The sequence below is a fragment of the Cryptomeria japonica genome, chromosome 3 (genome assembly GCF_030272615.1).
Source record: "Cryptomeria japonica chromosome 3, Sugi_1.0, whole genome shotgun sequence".
NCBI classification, from domain to species: Eukaryota; Viridiplantae; Streptophyta; class Pinopsida; order Cupressales; family Cupressaceae; genus Cryptomeria; species Cryptomeria japonica.
This window is the reverse complement of record NC_081407.1, coordinates 659,347,563-659,365,206: the sequence shown is the minus strand read 5'-3', so window position 1 is coordinate 659,365,206 and position 17,644 is coordinate 659,347,563. Positions and strand designations below refer to the sequence as shown.

General features: G+C 37.6%; 1 protein-coding gene across 1 annotated transcript in view; it reads left to right on the top strand.

The window, feature by feature from the left end:
- Positions 1–15,269, top strand: part of LOC131033785 (O-fucosyltransferase 31) — a 67,493-nt gene extending 52,224 nt beyond the window's left edge. Inside the window, exon 10 of the mRNA XM_057965074.2 lies at positions 14,808–15,269. Within this exon, the coding sequence (XP_057821057.2) occupies positions 14,808–15,023 (216 nt within the window). The 3' untranslated portion in view covers positions 15,024–15,269. The remainder of the gene's footprint in view (positions 1–14,807) is intronic.
- Positions 15,270–17,644: the final 2,375 nt, after the last annotated feature.

Below are 17,644 nucleotides of genomic sequence, written 5' to 3'. Positions count from 1 at the left end.
GGACACATAATGACTTAGTATAAATAGAAACTTACTAAATATAGTAATTACTAAAAATAGTAAGTTTGATTTTTGGCAAAATAAAGACATTCCGGGACTCAATAAAATCCCTAAAAAATAGGAACTTTCTAAAAATAGAAAGTTGCTCTGTTTTGGCTCAAATTTTATTGGGAGGCTCCTTGAAGGATCCCGACTCCAGTTACATGCTCAGTTTTTCTAAAACCCTAATAGAAACCCCTAAAATCTAGGACTAAAGGCATAAACCCTCAAATCGACAAAACAGGCCCTAGACTTCATCAAATTCACCCAAATGAAAAGCAAACTTAATCAATTTGACCCCCAAACACTTGCAAAGAAGAGAGATGACGAGACTGCCACCAAAAGACCCCAAAAAACAAAATCAAAACGATCAGGAGGGCTTAAAAAGTAGGGGGTCCCCATCCAGAATGGGGTGATGTGTGATTAGGTCACAACAAAGTCACTGTATGGTCTTTCTCGTGCAATCTTGGCATACGTAGTGATTTTGATCAAGAGAGGGTAGAATGTCCTAGACATTTTGTTCTAATCTTTGGTGAATGATAAAATGTACACCAAGTCCTAAATTTTAGGAAAGTTCCTAAAAAATAGGAGATGGTGGAAAGACGTTGAAAATCTCTCCCAGAGCAAGTTCGAAAAAGTTCAAGAAAATTCTTCATGGATCAAATTCTTCTCCTGAAGTTTTCTCTCTAAAGGGGTTTCTCGCCAAGTGGTAGTCGGGTCAACACATGTTGAGTCAATTAAGCATCTTTTGCATGTAGTTGTCACGTGAAGGCATATAGTGGTGGCACATTTCTTGTTGGAATATTTTGACTAAGTGGTGGCCCGGTCAATGCATGTTGAGTGCATGGATAATCTTTTGCATGCAGTCGCCATATTTATGGTTTTAGGACAAATTCCTTCCACATGTCACCGTCGTATGGAGGAATGATGGGCATTTATTTCTGCATGGGGAATATTCATTGTATGTTGGGCAAATTTGATGGAAATGGTGCTGGTGCATTTAATGCACAAATGGATGCCATTTTGGGCACGTGGAATTAATTGTATATGGGCATCATGGGTATTTATTGCAGATTCCCACCTTGTTGTATCATTTGTGGGGGATCTTTTTGGGAAAACCCTAATTAGGGTTTGCATGTCCTTAGGATTTGGGGCCTATATAAAGGGGTGACCCCCCTCATTTGTAAAAGGAGGGAGACTTGTATGAAATTGTTGTGATAAGTTTTTGAGATAATAACATTGACATTGTTCTCTGATGGTGTCCACTTAAGTTATTTTTTCAAAACTTGCATGGTTTCACCTTCCTAGTAGAATTTTATTTTCTCCGTTGTTAGATAAAGTGCTTTGATTTCAATGAAGAATGTAATGGTATTTGATGAATTTCTAGGGTTCATACTTTTTGCATCTTGTTGATTATAAGATGCAGTGCAAAGTTAGCCCGAACCCCCAAATTTATGCTAAGTTTGATTGTGAATAGTCGTTTGGATTGTGCCAAGTTAGGTATTCAAATGCACTTTCTCAATGTGAAAATCCTTCAACATCCTCAAAAGATTGCATTGGTTCTTGTGGAGCTGTAGTTAATCTTGGCGAAGCAGAGCTTGGTTTATTTGGAATTTGTCCACCAGAGCACTATCCATTGATATCACTGCCCTTAGGAGTAGATTTAGAAACTTCTTAATCCTTTCCCCATTAATTTCAGTTGATTCTAGTTTAGTTCATTTGAAGCAGAAGCATTGCAGAATTGCCATATCTGATGATGAAGTTCCAGGCCACAACAAAGAAGTGAAAGAATGATCCAAACGTAAGGCCCCTTGGATTACCAACAATCACATCAGCCAAGTGAGTCACGTCCGTAGCATAAAGGAACCTTGGAGTCGATTATTTGAACTTCTTTCAATCTTAGCATGCAATCGCACTTTGATCAAGAGAGAGTAAGGTGACCATTGGTAACTTTATTCTGTGTTCGACGTAGTCATAAAAACATGTCAACAATACGGAAACTCAATTTTTTACTAGTTTACTATGCACGACATCAAAATCTAAGTTTAGATGCTAACATAATGTATTGAATTCAATATTAAAATTAAATTGAAGTTTCAAAATGTAATCCATATGGCTGATAGTAGCATGGCTGCATTAAAAAATTAAATCTGTAGGTGATATGATAGATAGAGCAAATGTAACTTATAAAATTGATAGAGATGACAAATGTAACTTTTCAAATCTGCAGGTGATGTAATTGTATATGGTACATTAGGTATGATAGATATATTTGCATTATCATATCAAATGTAATTTTTAGATGATTTCAGTAATTTGCAAGTGTAGAGAATGCTAACAAATATAATTGAAAACAGCCATATCCAATGTTCAGTGATGCTAAACGAGACCTCTTTGCAAGGAATAAATTCCTAAATGTTAAGAGCAGATTCTATAACATCATAGATGAGTCATATTTTAAAAAAAAAAATGGTTTCTTCATTGAGCAGACTGTAGTTATGGAAGTTAAAACTAGATTGCCACACTCTTTTTGTACTTTTTAAAAAGTAATGGGAATTTTTTTACCATTGGGGTGCTTGGGTGCCCTCAAGATAGTTAAGGTACATCTTAGATGTTCATGGCTGCCCTGAGGATGGTCAGATGTCCTAGTGACATTCCGAGTTGTTGAATGGTGCCTTGGGGATGTTACTGAAAATTCTCAGGTTGGATTTTCCCTGCCATTGTGAAGTCCTGGATACAGCTATGGAAAGGGATGGGAATTTCAGAGGGGGGCCATGTCTCCATGTAACATATGGGTTAACGAGATTCTTGTGTAAAATTGAGGTGGTGTTAGAGTATAATTGTCTTGTTGGATGCAGAAGTGTGATTGACTGCTATACATGATAGAATAGGTAATTAATGCAGAGCATGAAACTCATAATAGGGTAGAACTTGACATGCCACCTCTAGTGGATGTAGGACCATAGGCTTTTTGTTTACTAAGCATGTGTTCAGGATTCTTTAATTTGCCTATTCTTACAAAGTAAATTTAGTACACAGACTTTAATGTCAATGCTGGGCATGATGGATCCTTTATGTAGCATCCCTTCAATCTGCATATTGATTTCTATGTTTAGTATTATCAATGACCTGTTTAAAGAAGTATAAGGCAACACCATTTTAAGTGCAACTGGATGATATGCACAACTTATTGGCTGCCAATGGGGAATTTGTTTAAAAACTTTGAAAGATAATTTGTTTTCTTAATACTGAGATAAAAAGTTTACAAATACAAATGGTGATAGGAGACTGCATGCAACACAAAACCATAATAAACACAGCTAAAATGAAATTGTTATCTATGAAAACCTAGTAGTATGATAATAAAGGCTACTATAAAAGTTGTGGAATTATACAAGGCACCCACCAAAATGTGGGTTATCAGTTTCAAGGACTTGTACAAGATGTTGAAGTGAACAGTATAACGTAAACTGGATAATCAACCAAGAACATAAAACATCAAATAGGGGATCATCCCCTTTCCACATCATCCATGGTCTGAAAGGTCTAAAGATCAGCAGGTCTTTAAACTGGAAGATTAGGTCCTCCTCTGTTAGCAGGAGTTGGAAGAACAATTGATTGAAGCTCTACAATTCTATCACAAATACTAGACATTTCTAGAATCATATCATCAACCCTTTGATATATCACCTCTGCTTCCCTGGGAAGAAATTCCCCTTACATTTAAGTTCGAAGTGGAATATGAGCCAATTCCATATCAGAATCATAAGACAATGAGCATCTCTAGTTGGATGCCTCAGTGATGCTTTCATCAGAAGAAACATTGGGAACAACTACTGCTATAAAAGAAGCCTTTTTCTCTCCATGTTATTTGTTGCTTTTACAAGTACATTATATTTAGGGCTAGAGTTTGCAACTTGTTTGTGAGAGCCGTGAACTATTGTTTGCCAATGAAGAACAATTTGCCCAGCACTAGCCCCTGTGTTCTCTTCTTTCTCCTCAACAATCAAGAACCCCTTACTAACATCTGCTCCATCAGCTGAGTCGTTAGTTGTCCTTTCCCACTTGTCCTCATACTCTTATCACTATTGGAGATTCTAGTTAGGCACTTGCTTCACACTACGATACTTACCAAAGTTAACAAGAGAAGAAGGGTTAAATTGCAATTATCTCCCATTAATAAATCTTCTTTTGGTGTTTTTTTTGTACAAACCCTCTTTTGAGTAATCCGTACTATCATAGATGGATTCCTTAGGCCCCTTTTAGTTGTTGCTTCAAGTTTTGGATCCCTCTTGAATTTGTAAGATTCTTCTCCTTCAATTATAGGGTCATACTTGTGATCCACATGTTTCAATATTTGAGCTGTAGGTGTCAACATGCCTGTGAATCATTCCTTTTGGCTCCAAGTGCCTTGGTGCCACTTGTGGCATCCATTTGTGATTTTGGCGAAGTCCTTATCCTCATTGCTGAAAAGCTTTTGTATCTCATCCAACAATTCTAGAGGTTTCTTTGCTCATGATTGCATGACCTAATATTTGAGTTGTAGGTGTCATGGTGTTTGTGAAGCCTTCCTTTTGGCTCCTAGTGTCGTGGTGACACTTGAAGCCTCTGTTTGTGATTTTGGGTAAGTCCTTAACGTCCTCTTCTAAAAGCTTTAGTGTTGCAAATAGCAATCATAGAGGTTTATTTGCTCACCCACCTCATGCTCACACGGACTTTGCTTCTCTTCTGAAAGGTTTTGCAGTCTTATTTGCCCCTTTGGTGTCTCAACAAGATCAAGTTCCTACTAGCCATTTATTGTTTTATCCAACGATGTGTGTTTTTTTCTTTGGAATCATTGCAATTATTGTGAGCCCCAACAACCTATCTTCTCTTTTTTTGAAGGTTTATTCTAATTGTCACTACACTAGCATTTGTGAGACATTGATTTATGATAGCATCCAATAGTATGGTTCTTCTTGCATCTTATTTGAAAGGTTTTGTAGTCTTATTTGTCACTTCGGTGAAGATCGTATTCCTAACCATTTATTGTTTTATCCAACAATATGTTTTTTCTCTTTGGAATCATTGCAATTACTGTAGTCCTCACCACTCACCTTCTCTTCTCTTCTTGAAGGTTTATTCTAATTGCTGCTACACTAGCATCTGTGAGACATTGATTTTTAATAGCATCCAATAGTATAGTTCTTGCATATCCTCCTCTATGTGCTATCAGGCTTGACTTCGTAGTGGGACCCCATCCAGTTTAGCTCCTCAAGTCTTTTGGAACTTTTGAAATCCTAGTATGTTGGCATTTCTTCGATTGTGCTAACCATTGATGTTGAAAGTGATCTTATGGACCAGAGTTTCTTGGGCTCACCTGTGCAAAATGAAGCAGAACTTCCTTAAAGATATTCATGCAGAAACTATCTAATGTGGTTCTTTCTCCCTCATGTTCAGCACATGCCTCCACTACTCTGATGACCATTAAGCATGCACGTCCATTGGATATTTGTTGTAAAAGGTTAGCATTTGTTCTTTGCTAGATTCCATGGGTGCTTTACATCGTGACACAATAGACGACACATGCATTCAACAAAGGCCATCATGGCCTTGATTAGTTGTGGTTGACCATTCAAATACTTGGGCATGCCTCTTTTAAACTGCCAATTTGGTATCATCTTGTAGATGCCCTTTTGACATTTATTCTTTCTCTTCTTTTATTCTTCATTCTTTGTAAATTTTCCTATGCTACTTAGTTGGTATTGTATAGGGATTTGTTGTAGATGTGTAAATGGGCACAATCCTCATGCAAATATCTTTTGACTTTTAATGTAAGAATTCCTTTAAATTTTTGTAGTAAATAGGTTATTTGGTCTTTTTGATCTATTAGCTCGTAATGAATGTAAGTGTGTTTTAGCTCATTTTTTCCTTATGCCTCATCTCGGAGTATGTTCCATAGTTCAAATCTGTGAATGTGTATGGGCTTGTTTTTTTATGCCCTTTGAACTGAAGTGAATTATTTGTATGCATTTGAATGCCCTTTGGCCATAGATGTTAGTTAATTTTGTTCTAGATTTAGTTAGGTTTGTGTAATGTAAGTTAAGGTAGCCCCACCATATACCTATGCTTATTCGCAATGGAGAGTTGGTTGTGTGTTGTAGAGAAAGCTGACCTGTCACCCTTCTTTGGCATTCCTTCACCCTTGTTTTCTCTAACCCCATCTTTCTTTACCCTATTGTCCTTAACCTTTTTCTTTCACCAATTAGCGTAGGGTAGGCTAGTTGTTAAAGTAGTTTTCTGTTCTGCATTGTCCCATAGTTATATCATAGTTGTAGATTAGTTTAAACTTTAATAGTTATTGTAGAATAGAAGAGGAAGTCAACCTTCTTTGGAGGTTCTTGCATTCATTTTCTAAAAATACAGTTTATGAATAGGTTTTAGTTTTGTTGGAGCTTCTCAGGTATCAACAAGAGCTGTAGGTGTAATTCATATTTTTTCTTGATTTGATAAGTGGTGGTTGTGGCCTTAAGGCTTGTACACCTAGGAGAGTTGGTGTCCACACTGGTCTGTGAATGTAAGCTTGTAAGGACCATTGTATCTCCCCTCTTTGTGATGTCATTTCCCTCAACACTTGTTGAAAATCCACCTACAAACACTTTTAAACATAGATGGAATACTCACAGAGTACTCGACGGGTTTTTTGAAAAACCCGCGAGTTTTTTTGCTTGGTGAGTATTTACGCCATTAACTCACAGAAAAAACTCGCACGAGTTTTTCTCAAAAATTCGGCTGCATAAAAAAAAGAGGCCCAAACACTACAAAAAATTATCTTTTTTTTTTCTTCAAGTTTGTCTCATTCTCTTCATTAGTATATATACATGAAATATAACATTTAAGAAATATTGAAATGTGACTTATACTTTAAGTTATATTTCATGTGTATATTGGCAGGATGTTTGAGAGTGGTTTCAGATCTCTAGGAGTTATAATGCAAATTCTAGGTTTTAGAAGATCGTTTAAATTTTTCAGACTCGGTCAAATTTCAATAATTAGAAGGGCTCCTATCAGCATTCTGTCGCTCTCTCTATCTCACTCACTTTATCTGCCTTGAATTTTAGACCTATCGATCTCCCTATCACTCTTCCTCTATCCCCTCTTTCTACCACTCTCTATCTCACTCTCTCCTCTTTCCCCCAAGATCTAGACCTATCTCTCTACCCCTCTCTCTCTCACCTTCAGACCCCTGCGAGGGTTGCTACCCTGACCTTATTTTGGCGAGGTGGAGGAGCCACATCAGACTCCTAGGACTAGACCCTCTAGTTCTATCTCTCCCTTGGTTTTCACTAGAGCTAGGAAGAGGAAGATGTAAAATGTTTTGATGTAGTATTTACTTTTAATTTTACAAAAACAATTGGCTATTTTATTTTGTTTCAGTCTATCAGCCATCAACATTCCACAAGAGGATGCCATTTTGTACCCAATTTGCATTTAAATCAATCAAATATATCTAGACTCAGCTTGTTTCTTTTGTGTACTCATTTATTGATGCATCTCATTGAATTTTGCAAAAAAAAAGCATTTCTAATTAAATTTAAGCAATTTTTTAAGTTGCTGAGCTTTTGGCCGAGTTTTTTTTTGGGCCTTGGCGAGTTTTTGCTTTTGGTGAGTAGTTCAACTATGGTAAATACTGTAGGTAATGTAAATGTTACGACCTACCCTATATGTAAGTCCTCTTCTATCCCTGATGTAAATTGCTCTATAGAGTGACGTATAGACAAGGCGGCCTCTTATGGTTTCTTGATGAGAATTCTTCCCTTGATTCCCAATTCCTTGAAACAATTGTGAAAACACATTATGACCCCCAAGATATGCTTCCAGTGAAGGAGGAACTCTCTCATTCCCAGCTTGCAGCTGGTCCCTGTATTTCTATTCCTCTCACAAGAGTAGAGGCTCTTTCTTAGCCTCTACCTTAACCGAGTTGAAAACTTTCCAAGAACATTCGTCTAAAGTTTAAACACCTTCAATTCCACACTCTCAAGAAGCAATGTGTTTTTCTTCCTTGAACTCCAACCCATTGCCTCCCAAGGTCCCCATTCATAGGCTTTTGTCATTTGTGAGGATGGAAACATCCATCCCAAATGTGAAGGCTCATGATGAATCACCATTGGATAAACCCCTTCCTCTCCTTCAATGGCGACATCCTTAAATCAAACCATTGCGCTCTTCTCTATGGTTTCATCCTCTACCATACCATCCTTCATTTATCCCTTCCGCACTCCCACTTGGAATTCACAACCAGGCTCTGCTCTATTTTTCCAGTTTGTGTGGCAGTTCAGCTCCCTGCAATTGGAAGCAAAACAATTTTACAACATTTGACCCATTACAGTATTGCACCAGCTAAAACATCAGAACCAGAAGAGTGATTATATTGATTATGTTGGGGGTTCTTACCTCCTTGTTTTTGATTTGGAAAAAGGTTTTGATAGATCTTGAAATTAGCATTCTAAGGGGTGATAGGCCACTGACTGCTTGGAGAAGGGTCATCCTAAGGCCAAAGAAACATGTCTATAAATAACTATTATTGATCCTTAGGCAACTGCTGTATGACCTTGTTATATTCCTTTCAAGTCTTTGTATTATGGCCTCTTGTTTAATGAAATAATGTTTTTTTTCTCAAGATTTGTAGTCACATGGCCTAAGGGAGGTGTCAAAGTAATTGTTTTTAGGGAATTGACTAAAGTGAGTTAGTCATTCCCTTGATAATGGTTTATGCAATAAGGATAATCAACAACGTTCACTGTCATGTTTGAATGCATATTTCTCTGAGTACTGTTATCATTGAGGCGTGACTATTTGAAGTTCAACAACATTATCAACTGCACCAAGCACACTAAATAAACATCCAAAAATGGAGCTCAGAGACTGGGGGCCAGGGCTATGAGATTATTGATTTGTAATCTTTGCATATTTTGCTGAACTCACATATACTTGTTGTTACCATAACTTAACGAATATTAGAAGTATATGCTCATTGTCATAATAATAACTAGTATTTCATGGGGATGCATCCTCATGGGTCCAGGTGACATCCCCAATGTCTTGGGGAATTGGGAACTTGGAGGGTATGTGTTGATGTGTCTTTTGTACACGACCAAACATTGAATAAAATACCTAAAGGTACCTTATCCTCTCTTGAACAAAGTTTCCCGATTGCTGAAGATCTCGCCGAAGGATCAGTCGGAGTAACTCCAAGGTTCTGATATGTAGGTTCTCTACGTGTGGATAAGCTTCTCGTGGTATGATGTGATTTTGCTGGAATCACAAGGGGACTTACGTTTGACTGCCTGAACGTCTGATTTGCTTTGGATATTGCTGGAACGTGAGATTTTACTGGCCGTTGATTTTGAAAAAAAAAGGAAAAAAGAGAAAGGTTGAAACGAGATCTATTTCTAATACTAAGAATGTAAGAGCAATGAATGACCTTTGATGAAATTCTAACTAAGTCTTGCTTTGACATCCTAGGACCATCTCCACAAGTTTAGTGCGATCTTCTGAAGAAAGCTTTATGATGTTCAGATCACCGCTACAGGCATGTACACCATCAGGCTGATGCATATCAATGAAGAAGCGACAATTGAAGTTAAGCTTAAGCTGAATGATTCCAGTTGACTACGCAAGGCAAGTCTGCAATCAACAAATTGCTAGTAGTATGGATATACAAATTTCACCATCGATCATACACATTTCTTCCACTTATCTAATAACATGAAATCAAATTTGAGAAGTATAGAGACCATGCAAATTGTTGAATCGACCCATAGAATTCACCATTTCTTCAATGAAGTTTACAAGTCCTTTACAACAACATCTTGGCAACAATCTTTGCCTTCTCTTTCTATTCTACTCTAACTATTTCCTACTCTCTGACTATTCACTACTAGCCAACTATTAACTATTAGCTATTAACCTTTACAAATGAGGAGCCAGGGCTTATATAGAGAAACCCTTTACAAATAGACGACTCTGATTGACTTAGAATCAATGGCTAGGATTACAAGATAGAAACCCTAATTAGGGTTTGTTACAACAAACATCTTTAGCCAATTAGAAAATTACATTCCAGGAGTGAGGACCAATAGGAAGCAGGGGTAGGTGCCTCGAAGTTTGTGCCGCCTCCAGTAAATTAGGTACATTGAATCTGTTCATGCTGAGGTGGACCAATCCAACTGGAGGAATGATGACTAGAATGCCACCTTGTCTGACACTTGTAACTTGGTTGATGTTGAATTTGATGATGCTGAGAAGCTAACTTTGATTAACTCTTCTGAGACTATCTACTTCTTCAACGGAACCTTGCACTGACCTTATTTGATTCTCCTCTGTCTTTGACGTGATGGACTTTCCTTGAAATGCTGGCAACGCCTTTCATTGTCATCTTGTGGTTCCTTAGTGTAGCGAAGTGAAGGTTCTGGAGGTAGCTGGCAATTCCTTGAACACCTTGAGTCTTCCCCTTTGCTTGTGGAACGTCCTTGACGATGATGGACTGGAATTGGTCGTCCTTGATGATGCTGGACTGGAAGAGGTCGTCCTTGCCCTGGTTTTCTCCATCTGCAAAATAAACCAAAAGGTGATTAAGTACATATGACATGTTCATTTCAACAAAGCAATTTCCACCTTAAATCATCAACAAGAAGACTTCAAAATAGAGTTCGCTCAAAATCCTTCCCAGGGACAGGCCCTATAAGAATTTCGCCTTGGACCCTTTGGAAGGATCAGGAGCGAAATTTGCTATTTTGCCCAATTTATACCTCTTATCAACATTATCTCACAATTAGTTCTTCGCCTGGCCCAAACAAGGTGAAAAATAGGAGTTTCAAAAGATTTCGCCTTGGACCCTTTGGAAGGGCCAAGAGCGAATTTTGCATTCCAGGATAATTCTATCACTTGTTTACTCCAAAATTCCTCCCAAGGCAAACATATGATAGCTTTCCTTCCTCCAAAGCCTAGGGATCCATGCTTTGACCTTTATCATGAGCAAGTTAGGTGAAATTTATAATTTCGCTTTGGACCTTTTGGAAGTGTCAGGAGCGAAATTCATGATTTGAGCTTATTCCTCCATCTTTCAACCTCAATCAACTTCAAAAGGGCAAGAACACCTCTCCTCACACTCATCCAAGCTATAAAAACTCAAAGTTTGACTTGACCTTTAGGGAAAATAGGTGATTTTAGAAATTTCGCTCTGGACCCTTTGGAAGGGTTAGGAGCGAAATTCATGATTTGGCTTAGTTCCTTCAAATTTGATAATCACTGGCAAGTCAAAGTCACACCTAAGGACACTCCCAATCCTAATTCACCTTGAACCACCCTAGACTTGGCATAAAATTGAGGGAAAAGAGAGGTTTGGAGAATTTCGCTCTGGACCCTTTGGAAGGGTCAGGAGCGAAAATCTCATTCTAGGCTTGATATTTCATCTTTTATTGCTTTCCATCATTCCTCAAGGCAAGAACATGTCTATCCTTCCTCCAACATGCCTTGGACACTAAGAACTCGGCCTAACAAGGAAGATAATGAGGTCCATGAAGATTTTCGCTCTGGACCCTTTGGAAGGGTCAGGAGCGAAAATCATGTTTTAGGCTTGATTCTTCATTTCTCCAACTCAAAACCACCTCAAGAGGTAAAGACATGCTATCTCACTTCCATCCACGCCATAAAAAAAACAAGGACTTGACCTCCTCCAAGGAAAAATAGGTGTTTCTAGGAATTTCGCTCTGGACCCTTTGAAAGGGTCAGGAGCAAAATTCTTGTTTTTGGACAAAATCTCCACATTTTGATGCTTCCATTCACTTCCTAAGGCAAGAGCATGTCAAACACCTCCAAACATGCCTTAAAAAACTAAGAACTTGGTTTGGACAAAGAAGAAATTGAGGATTATAAGGATTTTCGCTCTGGACTCTTTGGAAGGGTCGGGAGCGAAAATCACTATTTTGGGCAAAATATTCATCTTTCAAAGTGTCCAACTCCCTCTCAAGGCAAGAACACACCAATTCACCCTCCAACATGCCAACGCCTAGCCAAAACAAGGAAGAAACTAAGAGCTATAAGGATTTTCGCTCTGGACCCTTTGGAAGGGTCAGGAGCGAAAATCATGTTTTGAGCTTGATTCTTGATTTTTCCAACTCCAATCCTCTTTGGGAGGCAAACATAGATCATTCTTCTTGCATCTCCACCAAGATCTTGACTTTGGCTAAGGGAGAAATGAGTGTTTTCAAGAATTTCGCTCTGGACCCTTTGGAAGGGTCAGGAGTGAAATTCACCTTTTGGGCTAGAATCCTTCATCTTTTCCACATTTACTCACTTCCTAAGGCTAGAACATTCAAAACACCTCCAAACAACTGGGTCTAGGCAAGGTCAAACTAGGTCTTAAGCCAAAAAGAAGGTTAAATGGAGGATTTCGCTCTGGACCCTTTGGACGGGTCAGGAGCGAAATTCTCCTCCTAGGTTGATTTTCATCATTCCAAAGCCTTAAACCTCCTCTTCAAGGCAAACATGTGTTTAAGGCCTCCAAACCATGTCTTAGAAGTTACAAATTTGGTCATGCTAAAGAGCAAAATAGAAGAAATATGAATTTCGCTGTGGACCCTTTGGAAGGGTCAGGAGCGAAATTCTCATTTTAGGCTCATTTCTTGATTCCCATCTCCTTTCCTTGGCTTGGACATAACTTGTTAGGCCTCCTTTGATCTCTATCAAGCTCACCTTGGCATCCATTTGGAGACTTTGTGAAGGAAAATAGGGTTTTATATGAATTTTTCTCTGGACCCTTTGGAAGGGTCAGGAGCGAAAATCATCCTTGGGCTCAAATCCTGACTTCATTTTCACATTTCTTCACTCCAAATAAGTGTTCCGCCTTCACAAATGCCTGGGAATGAGCTAGTTCATGACTTTGGGCAATGTAGAATGTCTTATGGAGAACTTCGCTCTGTACCCTTTGGACGGGTCAGGAGCGAAATTCGCTTTGGACCCTTTGGAAGGGTTAGGAGCGAAATTTGACATTTTGGTCTCTCCGTCAGGATTCGTGTATGGAATATAACATTGAAGTATAATATTATACTTTAAGTTATATTCCATATATACTGTTAGGATGTTTGAGAGTGGTTTCGAACCTCCAGGAGTTATAATGCAAAATCTAGTTTTTGGAGGATTCTTCAGTTTTCCAGACTTAGTCAAATTTCAGGATCAGGAAGACATTCCAGACTTAGCCAAATTTCAGGGTATTTGAAGATCAGGATGACATTCCAGACTTCATCACTCACCAATTTGACCTAACTCAGACCTTCAAGGATGATACTCACTCACCAAGCAAGACACAATTAGCAATAAGAGCAAAACCAGGCCCTAAGGAAGACTCTCAAAGAAACCCTAATTCTGGGGCCCTGTGGACTCACCCTGGCTCAAGTAGAGCCTGCCATCCTAGCGATCCCCTTGGGGACACTCAAAATGCAAAGGTTAACAGACAAACCCTAAAAACTTAGAAAGCAAACCCCAGAAAGCAAAAAAGTAGGGGTCCCCATTTGCAATGGGGCGATGTGTGAATACGTCACAACAGTATGTCCCCTTTATTGAGGACCGGATGCATCCTCATGGGTCCAAGTGACATCCCCAATGTCTTGGGGAATTGGGACCTTGGAGGGTATGTCCCCTTTATTGAGGACCGTACTGCCTGCAACATTTGGAACATGAAAATAAAAAAGTAACTTATAAAGAAAAATATGCGAAGAACCACCCCTAAAAGTTGAAAAGAGGGAAAATTGCAATTGCAAATTTCCAATGCTTTTATTTTGTTTATCTATTTGGTCTCTGTTACCAAAATTTGAGAACTTTTTGTCGTTCCTAAAACCTCATCCGTATGTCCCTGCATCCTCTGTCCTGGAAACTGAGAGAAACATTGATAATAATTGGTAATTCATAACAACTATAACCCATATCATTTCTAACTGTTCAATTGCAATTGATAATGCATTAATTAAATTCAAGTCAATTTTAAACCATAATTATTAGAGAAAAATCACAGTATCAGAAGAGTTAATTAATCAACTCCTACATCCAATTATTACAATGGTATGGGGTTAAGCTTATTATAAATGTTTTATGTCTGAGGGTTATTGCAAATGGTTTAATGGCCATGTACACTGAACATCTGTTAATCAATGAGATGACCAAGCTGGGGTATCTGATATTCTAAAAAAAATTCCTTGAGAATATTTCTCAGGGGTATTTGATGGTAGTTTTTAAACATTTTTCGAGAATACTTCTCTATGCATGCTTGTTTTTCAATCTGAAAATTTGCACATCTCTCTGTCCTACAATTTGCATTTATGATAACTGTTTGATTTGTTTTATTCTTCTTACTTGACTGTTAGTATTCTTGCCTAACAGGTGGTACAACACTCCTATATGATTAAACAAGAAAACATTTTGCGAGTCTTGAAGAGCTCTAAAATGTCACATAAATTTATAATGAAAATTTGAAACTATCAAGGGAGTTTCGTTAGTACAAAATCTATAATTGTTAAATGGCCACATACACTGTAGATTTCTTGATAATTAGATGGCAAGGATGGGAGTTTTGATACCTTTTTAAATTTGTCTAAAAATGTTTCTCCAATCCTGTTTTGTTTTCAATGTTGTGGAAATTTGCACTTATCTCTCCGTCCTACAGTCTTTATTCATTATAATTATTTGATTCGATTTATTCTTCTTACTGGACTTTTTGTATTCTTGCTTGACAGATGGCACAACGCTCCTATGATTATCATAAGAAAACAATTCGTCCACACATGATTTTATTGGGTCAATTGTTCCTTAATAGGACTATTGAATGGTCAGACTTTCAACAGAGTATTAGAATGGGCCATAAGCAAAGACAAGGGCAACTCAGGATACGGAAAGAAAAACAGTCAATATATACATATCCTGCTCCAGATTGCATGTGCCAAGTGAGTTAGTGGTTTGAGAAGGTGATCAGGTTCTCCAACAAGTATACTGATCTGGAAACTTGGGTAGTTGGGTGAATAGTTTGCAGGTCATCAATTTTTGTCCTATTGAAAATTGTTAGAAATTTCTGCTCAAGGCAGTGTACAGAATAGGAATCTAGATGCTATCTTTTGAAAACTGCTACAATCATTTGGTACATACTTTGCCTTCTACATAGAAGGTTATTATTCTTTTTAATCTATTCTATCTTATGTGAAGCCTGTGTTATTGCATCTCAATTATTGTACCTTCCATGCATTGAAGATGTTAATTGTGCTTTTCTGTGCTGTGGTTTATTAAAAAGAATAATAACCTTATATATAGAAGGTTATTATTCTTTTTAATCTATTCCATCTTATGTGACATCTGCGTTATTGCATCTCAATCATTGTACCTTCCGTGCATTGAAGATGTTAATTGTGCTGTGGTTTTTATAGCATATTTTTGTATGTTATTCGAATAAGGCATTGACTGCATGAAAAGTAAATGCAGGAAGTATAATGTTAACCTGTGACTTTCACATTTGGAATTGTTTTTTATAGCATATTTTTGTATGTTATTCGAGTAAGGCACTGCATGAAAAGTAAATGCAGGAAGTATAATGTTAACTAAATGATCTACATATTTTGTTCGACATTCTTTCTTTCCTTATTATTAACTTGTTTATTACACTTATTTTCAAAACCTTAGAATCCCTAGGACGGTTGATATCCCCATGCCCAATAAATATAGTAACATGATGACCAAGCAGCACGCTTAGTGTCTTAACGTGTTGTTTGGTGCTCATGTTATTTATTTATTTATTATTTATGTGGTGTGGGGTGTGTTGTCTCCAGTGTTGAGGTTGTTCCTACTTAGTATTGTGCAGCCATTATAAACAACTATTAGCATAGTGATCCATTCTACATCTGTAACAACCACCTCTTATTCATCTCTTTGTTGGAATCTATTTCATACTACCCCATATAGATATCCACAGGGATTTGTTATATTCTAGCAGTTGGACTAGTTTGCTTGTGATTTGTGGTTGGTGTTACTTGGTTGAAACCTATTTATTGCCTATGCCTTCATGGTTATAGTTCTGAAATAGTGAAGAATATTGCGATTGTGGCCTCTTATACTTTAGTAGATTGTATATCTCTTTCTTATTTATTGGCCTTAATTAATGATCTGACAGTCTATTTACCTGTCACATTTTAATCCCAAAAATATATTTTTTATATTTAAATCATTTTCCTTCCATGCCAAGGCATTTACATGAAAAACCATGTAAAATTCTCTTAGTATTGAGTGACTACCATTGCACCTTGTCTCATATTCTAACTCCAATATTTTCTTATTAATTTTTTTTTTGGGAGCTAATACTTCCAAAAAATAGTTAATATATCTCTACCATATAGCGTTCTATCGTTTCACTTGTAGCTCTATTTTCTGGTTATTTGTAATGTCCCCTAATTGGGAATGCCCTAATTTATCCCTAAATCTCAATTTCCAAATAAACAAGTTGGGTTAGAAATGCCTTTGACCTAAATGAAGCCCTGCAAAATAGGTTAGAAACCATTTACAACAATATTCACTAAGCAGACTATCTTAATTAAGCACCGTTAAGTTCATCTCAGAAATATCAAATTAACCATAAAGTATTTTAAATATATTTGGAAAGCTCAACCATAGGAGAGGATAGGATTAGATGGCTTCGATAGGGTGTTTTGGATTCTCTACCCTAGGCCCAAGAGCAGATATACCATCCGTCTTGGCCTCATGTGGCCCGTGCCATCCATATGAGGTGGTGTACCAATGAGGTGTCCACATCCTATTCCCCCTTATCTTGCCATCATTTCCCACTCCCTATGATTGGACTTTTTGTTGATTCACCATGATAGAGGGATGAGCTTACAACAGGGTGCCTTGGAAGCCCATCTCTTCTAAGCCCAAAGGCAGTACCTTCTGTACCCCCTTGACCTCATGGGATCATCTGGTCACCACCATGAGGTGGCGTACCTAGAAGAGTACCCCATCATCGTACCCCTCTTGCCATCCCTCTTTTCCTCTACCATGGCTGACTTCAATAAACATTCAGAACACATGAAAAATTTCAGTATTATGCATACCTTCTAGATATAATAAATAAATTGCAACAAATCATTAATCAGATACAATTAATATTCGCTATGATATATTTGCAGTTATGACCAGTAGTGCATTGTTAATCATCAGTATGTAGAGATATATGTATATATTTATACAACATTTACTAGGTTATGTACAGGAACTCATACCAAACTATAATAATCAGTCGAATTGCCTGTGTATTCAATTTCTCATAAAATGACAAGGCTCATTCTTCGATGCCTTCTTTGAGTGATAAGATTGTTGTATAAGTATCTTCTCCTTCATTGGTGAATAGCTATGACTTCCCACTCATAAAGTTACAACCCTCCTTTCAAAAGACATCTCTATATCTCATGTATCCCATTCTTTTATAACTGTTGGGCCCCTTGGTGAAATCACACTTAATTGGTGATTAGTTAATACATCAATTTGGGCACTAATCGATGGATAAATCAGTTAGACATTAGTTAACATATTAATT